The 8,685-nt window shown below is 39.1% G+C and overlaps 1 protein-coding gene across 1 annotated transcript; it reads left to right on the top strand.

Moving 5' to 3' along the window:
* Window positions 1-7,149: 7,149 nt before the first annotated feature.
* On the top strand, window positions 7,150-8,317 carry CCL (CCR-like protein). Its single transcript, XM_028217095.2, has 3 exons — window positions 7,150-7,575; window positions 7,862-8,020; window positions 8,101-8,317. The coding sequence occupies exons 1-3, from the start codon at window positions 7,391-7,393 to the stop codon at window positions 8,174-8,176; spliced, it is 420 nt and encodes a 139-aa protein (XP_028072896.1). The 5' UTR covers window positions 7,150-7,390; the 3' UTR covers window positions 8,177-8,317.
* Window positions 8,318-8,685: the final 368 nt, after the last annotated feature.

Raw genomic sequence — 8,685 nt, 5'->3', positions numbered from 1 at the left:
ACGTTACATTACGTTTATATACGTATCACGTTACGTTTCGCAAACTTAATCTATGGTAACATTCAATTTTCTATATATGGTTTTACCATTATTTATGATATTAACAACTAATATTGAGGGTAAATGTGTCAACAAACTTCATACAGGACTTATGAGAATATAAATTTTTTAGTAGGACCATATATAGCATAAGTCTCCCTAATAGGACTTATAAATAATTTTTCCTTAATATTTTAAGGAAAATTTACCCATAAGTCCTAGTTTCTGAAAAGTTGAACCATTTAGTCCTAAAAGTTTTCTTATGCTCCATTTAGTCCCATTTGCACATCAATCTAATGTTCGAAACATTAATCTGATGTTCGAAATTTAATGTTCGAAACATTAATCTAATGTTTGAAACATTGTAATGTGACCTTTCAGTCTATAAGAAAACTTTTAGGACTAAATAGTGTATAAGTTATTAATTTGGGATTTATTGGTACATCCCCCTTTTTTAATTATTTTTAACTAGATTAAATAAAATTTTATTTTATTTTATTTTTTCCACAGTTAAATAAAATTATTTGTAAAAATTAAATAAATAAAATATCAATATATGTTATTTTTTTAATTAAAATTTTAAATAAATTTATTTTAAAAAATGATAATAATTAAACAATGAAACTATCTTGGAAGCTTCTTTGATAAATCCACTTTCTAAGAGTTTTATTCCATCCAACCCATATTCTTTTTGACTATTCCATTAGGTCCTATTTGAGATAAAAAGACCAAAATACCATTTTCATCTACTTATGTTCCATTTAGTTCACATTATTTTCTTATGTTTCAATAAGTCCTATGGGTGACATAATTACCAAAATATCCCTAATGTGAATGTTCACATCGTCAATGTGAATGTTCATATCGTCAATGTGTAGGGGCCCGGCCCATGTCAATCCTCGTGGGTGCCCGGAAAAATTCGAGTCGGGCCGGGGCGGGCCCAGCCCGTTGACAATGTGAATATTCACATTGACATGTTAACATTCACATTAATAGCAGTGTAAAATTGGCCCGCGTCCCGTGGCGGCGCGAAACCAGCCCGCGGCCTATGGGCGGCCTAGGGCAGGCCTGGTCTGACCCGTTGACAATGTGAATATTCACATTGACATGTTAACATTCACATTGATAAGAGTACAAAATTAGCCCGCGGCCCATGGGCGGCCCATGGGCAGCCATGGGCCTGGGGTGGGCTCGGCCCGACCCGTTGACAATGTGAATATTCACATTGACATGTTAACATTCACATTGATAGGAGTGTAAAATTAGTCTGCGTCTCGTGGCTGCCCGAAACTCGCCCACGGCCCAAGGCGAGCCCGACCCGGCCTGTTGACAATGTGAATATTCACATTGACATGTTAACATTCACATTGATAAGAGTATAAAATTGGCCAGCGGCCCAGGACGGGCCCGACCCGGCCCGTTGACAATGTGAATATTCACATTGACATGTTAACATTTACATTGATAAGAGTGTAAATTTGGCCCGCAGCCCGACTGCAGCCCGAGACAGGCTTGGCCCGACCCGTGACAATGTAAATATTCACATTAACATGTTAACATTAACATTGATAGGAGTATAAAATTTATCCGTTGCCCGATGCTTGCCCGCGGCCCCGGGTAGGTCCGGCCCGGCCCGTTGACAATGTGAATATTCACATTGACATGTTAACATGCACATTGATAGAAATGCAGAATTGGCCCACGGCCCGTGGGCTGCTCGAAGCCCGCCCACGGCGCGAGGCAGACTCGTTTGGGTCCGGCCCCAGCATGTCCGAGATCCTAGGCCCTAGGCCATCACTTTGAAGCCTGGCCAGACCCATCAGCCTGCTTAAGGCCCATTCAAGGCTTGGTCCGAGGCCCAGCCCGCCCGAGACGCAATGTCTTTTTTTGTGGAAAATAATAAAATTTTGGTAGAAAAAATTAAAAAGAATTAAAAAAAAAATGGCCAGGCCCGCCCAAGTCCGACCTAAGCTCGAGGCTAGGCCTAGGCCCACCGGCCTGACCCGAGGCTCGATCCATTGGCCTGTCTAAAGCCCGAATACTCTTGTGCCAAGGCTAGGGCCTGGGCCTAATTTTTTGGCCCGTGGGTTGGGTCGGGCCGACCCGGATTTTTTCGAACACCCACGAGGCTCGATATGGACCAGCCCGGGTCTCTACGCATTGATGATATGAACATTCAGATTGACAATGTGAACATTCACATTATGGGTATTTTGGTAATTATGTCTCCCATAGGACTTATGAAACATAAGAAAATAATGTGGACTAAATAGAATATAAGTAGATGAAAATGGTATTTTGGTCTTCTTACCTCAAATAGGACTTAATGGAATAGTCAAAAAGAACGTAGGCTGCCCGAAGCCCTCCCGCGGCTCGGGAAAGGCTCGTTTGGGCTCGGGCTTGGGCTCGAGCCTAGTCTGAGACCCTTGGCTAGGGCCTGGCCCATCACTTTGAAGCCCGACCCGGCCCATCGGCCTGGTTAAAGCCCATTCAAGACTCGGTCCAAGGCCCGGCCCTCGCCGAGGCCTAGTGTCTTTTTTTGTGAAAAATAATAAAATTTTGGTAGAAAAAATTAAAAAGAATTAAAAAAAAAAAGGCCAGGCTCGCCCAAGCCCGACCTAAGCCTGAGGCTAGGCCTAGGCCCATCGCCCCGACCCAAGGCTTGACCCATCGGCTCGGGCCCGGACCCAAACGAGCCTGCCCCGAGCCGCGGACAGGCTTCGTATAATAACCCCGACCTCAGATTAATACTAAAACATGATTAATTATGCTTAACAGGAATTTAGAAGGAATCTGAGATTAAATTGCATATGTATTGCATTATTTATGTGTTTCTATCTGTTCGGTGTGAAATGATCTGTTTAGGATACGACCTTAAACTGCAAATTGAAAGCCTTATCGGCGCCCGATTTCGAAATTGATTAGTGTTATATACTAGTTAGAATTTATGTGATTTTATGATGTATTTATCTGAAATGTGATTTGGTACGATTAAATTAGATTAAATAAAACTAAATTACAAGAGTTGGACTTAATTGCCACTTTGCCATTAGTGGGCCACTTTAGAACCATTGTTTGAAGTGTGATTTATATACATCTCATATCATTCCTTCAGCTATTTTGCTAAGGTCAACCGACTAGAGAGGGAGAGGTAAGAGTTAGCTTGATTTAACAAGATTTTTGGCTTGAAATTATAAGAATTGAAGAGTAATTTGCTTAATTGAGCTCCCCTACCTTGCATTCAAGACTTAAGGTAGAAGATTCATCCTCTCATTTATGTATTCAAGTTAGTTCTTGCATGGCCCATGGTTAATTAGTGATCTAAGTCAAGAATTTGCTTTAAAATGTTGAATTGAAGCTTAAATCTTGCATGCATGTTCTTACATTGAAGTTTTGAGGTTGTCTCATGAGAATTGCTACATGCATGTTCATATCTCGAGTATAGTCCATGATTTCATCTTGTTTTGAAAGAATTGGCTCATTTGAGCAAGTAATTAACGCTTTGATTTGGTTAAAACTTATGCATGTCACATTTGAAGTGTGTTCTTGAACTTTGGTTTGAAATTGTGTTTAATTGAACTACCCTTGGGTTTTGATTTCTCAAATTGAGCTTTGAAACATGTTATACTATGAGTTTACAAGTGTTTTTCAGAAAATTAGCCCAGGAGGATCGAATTTGATGCATTAAAACTTGGTTTTGAGATTGAAGGTCCAATCTGGAATTTCAAGAATTTGGACTCACGCTCGAGCGGGGAAAGTGACGCTCGAGCGTGGAATTCGACCATCCAGTACTTTGCACTGTTTTCCAGTCCGCTCGAGCGGGGTAATTCACGCTCGAGCAGGGACCTGAGTGACACGCTCGAGCGTGGGTCGAGCGCCCGTCGAGCGTGATTTTCACCCATCCAGTACTTTTGTCATGTTTTGCAGACCGCTCGAGCGGGAAAGTTTACGCTCAAGCGGGGACTTTTGGTTGCATGTCAGCTCGAGCGGGACCCCTGTTTTCTGAAAATTATGAAAAATGTTTTCTAAGACATTTTTGCATCCTCATTCCATCCTAGGCATTCCTAGGCCATGTTTAAGACTCCATAATGAGGTTAATAGTTAAACACACACTAAGAATAACGAAGTGCATTACGTCTAACTTGAGCGTGCGTTTCAAGCGGGTAATTGTATGCGTGTTCGTGTAGGTCACGCACCTCAGGACAAGTGAAGAGCCATTTGACCATCTAGTGAGTCGACCAATTGTTGAGTAATAACTCTTTAAAGTTATATTTAACTTTAATTATTTTCCAATGACATAAGATGATAAGTTCTGAAATGCTATGTTTGAATGAATGAATGATAGTCCAATTTTCCTCGGAATGTGAACGCGGTATCCCTAGCCGAGGCCTTCGCCCAGGGGACACAATACTGAGGCATATGGTCATCAGGCCCTCGCCCGGGGAAAAGAATACCGTGGCACAGGCCCTTGCCCGGGGGAAAGAATACCGTGGCATAGATATATTACCTGGTACCGGAGGTTCCATTATGGGATTTACTATGCTTGACCAACATGATATGTTATGCTAAGGGAAGTGTACCACACATGATTTGAATATGGATATGACTGTAGTTCTTTTCTGATACGAATATGAATATGAATATGCCTACGTTTCTAATCTGATAAGAGATTGATTTTCTGATTTTTGTATTCAATATGGTCATCATTCATTAAACCCCCTTCACGCTGTTATTATTCACTGGGCTTTAGCTCACTCCTTATATTATGTATGTAGGTGAGCAAGTACGAGACCAGGCCTAGGATTGATGACCTGCACCCCAGTTTTGTCAGCCAACCGTTGCGCCTCCCGAGGAGGTTCCTGTTGATGTCAATTGCCATGGCTGTTTTTGTAGTTATGCTAGTCTCCGTCTGTTTGTAAAGTCAGGACCTGGGAACTACAGTCTGTAAATAATATTGTAAATATTGGTGTACCTTGACTAGCATGCTTATGATCATAAATAAATTTGACTTGCTCTGTCCCATGTACGTCATCACAGCTCATTGGACTTTGTTTATTTTGTCTAGTTGCTTCTGCAGCCCCTTAATACTTGCTAATCTGCTAAGAGGCCTTTGGTAATCCGAGAATTACTGGCCAGTTACGACGTTAAACCTATAGGGGCGGGTTTGGGTCGTGACACTTCGGGCAGCCCACGGGCCGCAGGCCAATTCTACATTCCTATCAATGTGCATGTTAACATGTCAATGTGAATATTCACATTGTCAACGGGCCGGGTTGGGCCTACCCCGAGCCGAGGGCAAGCTTCGGGCAACGGGCAAATTCTACACTCCTATCAATGTTAATGTTAACATGTCAATGTGAATATTCACAATGTCACGGGTTGGGCTGCGGTTGGACTTCGGGCCGCCTACGGGCTGCGGGCCAATTTTACACTCTTATCAATGTGAATGTTAACATGTCAATGTGAATATTCACATTGTCAACGGGCCGGGTCGGGCCCGCCCTGGGCCGCTGGCCAATTTTATATTCTTATCAATGTGAATGTTAACATGTCAATGTGAATATTCACATTGTTAACAAGTTGGGTCGAGCCCGCCCCGGGACACCCACGGGCCGTGGACAAGTTTCGGGCAGCAACGGGGCGCGGACTAATTTTACACTCCTATCAATGTGAATGTTAACATGTCAATGTGAATATTCACATTGTCAACGGGCCGGGCCCGTCCCGGGCCGCGGGGGGGGCTTTTGGCCGCTCATGGGCCGCGGGCCAATTTTATACTCTTATCAATGCGAATGTTAACATGTCAATGTGAATATTCACATTATCAACAGGCCGGACCGGGCCCACCCCGGGCCGCCCATGGGCCGCCGGAGGGTTTCGCGCCGCCACGGGACGCGGGCCAATTTTACACTCCTATTAATGTGAATGTTAACATGTCAATATGAATATTCACATTGTCAACGGGCCGGGCCCGCCCCGGCTCGCGGGCGGATTTTGAACCGCCCACGGGCCAATTTTACATTCCTACCAATGTGAATTTTAAAATATGAATGTTCACATCATAAAATTGTTAACCATTCAAAAAATATTTATAAAAGTATCAAAATTAAATATAAGGGCATAAGTGTCCAAAAAAATAGTGTAAATCAAGAAAAAGGACTTTATGGAGTAAAACTATACATACATGGAACTAAATGAGTTAAAAAATTCCTTCATAGACTTCTTGGGTTAAAACACTTCTAAATGGGATTTATTAATAAAAATTTCAATTAAATAAAACATCTATTAAAATTTAAATAATGAAATTAAATAAAATATAAACAAAATTTTAAAATAATACATCAATAAAATATCTATAAAAAAAAAATAAAACATCAATAAAAAACAAAATTATTTTATTTATTAAATAAAATATAAACAAAATTTTAAAATAATACATCAATAAAATATCTATAAAAAATTAAATAAATAAAACATCAATAAAAAACAAAATTATTTTATTTATTAAATAAAATATAAACAAAATTTTAAAATAATACATCAATAAAATATCGATAAAAAATTAAATAAATAAAACATCAATAAAAAATAAAATTATTTTATTTTTACATTGAGATATTTAAATTTTATTGAATTTTATTAAATATAATACATAATTAAATAATAGAGGGTCAAAATAATCATTTTACATTCTAATCTCAACAGTAAATAGTCCAATGAAAATTATCCCATACACTCCCCCAGAATAGTATAATCTCCAATATAGAGATAAAGAGTCCGGCGGACTAAAAAAAACAGAAGCTGAATAAATTTTTTTTTCCATATTACAATCCCAACAATGGATAATCTTCCCAGATCCCCTAATCAAACACACCTATGCAGCCAGCCATGACACAGGGATAAGCTTACTTCCCTTTCCCTCTTCCCATAGTATAGATAAATAGACAATTTTATTGGAACAAATCATTTTTTAATTATTTTTTTAAAAGTCATATTAAAATAATATTTCCAATATTTCAATGTGAACAATAGCATATAAAATTTGATTTACTTAGCTTTGTCTTTCTTTTTTTTTTCCTTTTCTTTACATGTGGTCACTTTGGTAAATTCATTCGAACAGATATTTTCAGAACCAAATAAGAATGACTTGTCTCAAAGCTAGTAGCTTCCCCATCAAACCCCCCACCTTCCCAATCAAAAACAAAACTAAAACCTTATCCGAATAACACCTTATCTCTTCAGAGTCATCAACCTCTCTCTCTCTCTCTCACACACACACACATAAATAAATACACCCTCAATTCTTGCCATTAGTTTCAAAGAACCATCTTTATAGAAAAACCCAATCAAAATGCAGGCAACTTTGTACTTTGCACCATCTTCCATTCCCAGATTGATACCCTCTTCAAACACCACAGCTTCACCATTGCCATGGAGGTCCATCCCTCAGTTACAAACTACACAACAATGTCCACTGATCAAACTAACTGCCACACCCAATGACACCTCAACAGTTGATTACAGCTCCATGAATTCGTAAGCTAATTTACCATTCATCTTATTGTAGTTGTTTATATATAAATATATATATATATATATATAAATCTAAATATATTTTAGATATCTGTGCCAGAATTTGGTGCTTCTGCAACTTGTAAGGCAAAAAAAAAAGGCTTAATAAGTTGAAAAAAAGAAAAAAAATTAATTATCTAGAACATAGGAAAAGATGCACCAAACAGGGCCTACGCTTTGGGCTTATAGCTTTCTATTGGCTTGTCACAATGTTTGACCAAGTGAGGCTTACCTTACAATTAATTTTCAGTGTATTTCCAGCAGAAGCTTGCGAGACGGTAGGAGGAGAAGCTTGTGATGCTGAAATGTATCCTGAAGCGAAGCTCAATCCTGAAGCCAAGAACAACAAATCCAGGGCCGCCCCAGAGACGGTTGACAGAGAATATCTCGAGTACAACAATCCCAAGACGTAAGATCTCAGCCGTAGACATTAGTTTGTTCACAAGGAAGATTAAGAAATTAACATGCTTTGTCGAAAAAATGTTGCAGGGTGTTTCCAGGAGAAGCTTGTGACGATCTCGGAGGAGAATTCTGCGAGCCTGAATATCAGAGTGGAGTTTACTAGAGAATAATATAGTCTAAATATATATATATATATATATATCTACCTCTCTCTCTCTCTATATATATATGTGTGTGTGTGTGTGTGAACCTAAGAAAGTTGTTGTACTTGAGAGCTAATACAAACTTCATATTTTCAGAATCACCTCATTTACATGTTGTGTTGGATAGGCAAGGTACTGGTAGAAGAAGCACCACATGTCAATCAATAAGTCTGTCTGCATCTTCATATAGCCATAGAAGAAAATTAAACTAAACTTTCATTTGGGACACTATGAAAACTCATGCACACGCATTTTGATAATTCCCTGAATTTTCATTGAGAATTGTATTGAAAACTTGTCATCAGATCATTAGAAAATGAAGCTATACGTATTTATAATGCTTAACTCATCACATTTTGGTTATAGATATTTGGAATACTGAGATTCATGTATAAGACATGCCTAAAGAATAAGGATGGGATGTTAGAAGTAGAAATCATGGGAAATGCTTCCCCGAAATTTCACTCGA

Source organism: Camellia sinensis, chromosome 5, assembly GCF_055761805.1.
Source record: "Camellia sinensis isolate YWXY chromosome 5, ASM5576180v1, whole genome shotgun sequence".
Lineage (NCBI taxonomy): Eukaryota > Viridiplantae > Streptophyta > Magnoliopsida > Ericales > Theaceae > Camellia > Camellia sinensis.
The sequence above is the reverse complement of the archived record's forward strand: the minus strand, read 5'-3'. Positions and strand labels throughout refer to the sequence as shown.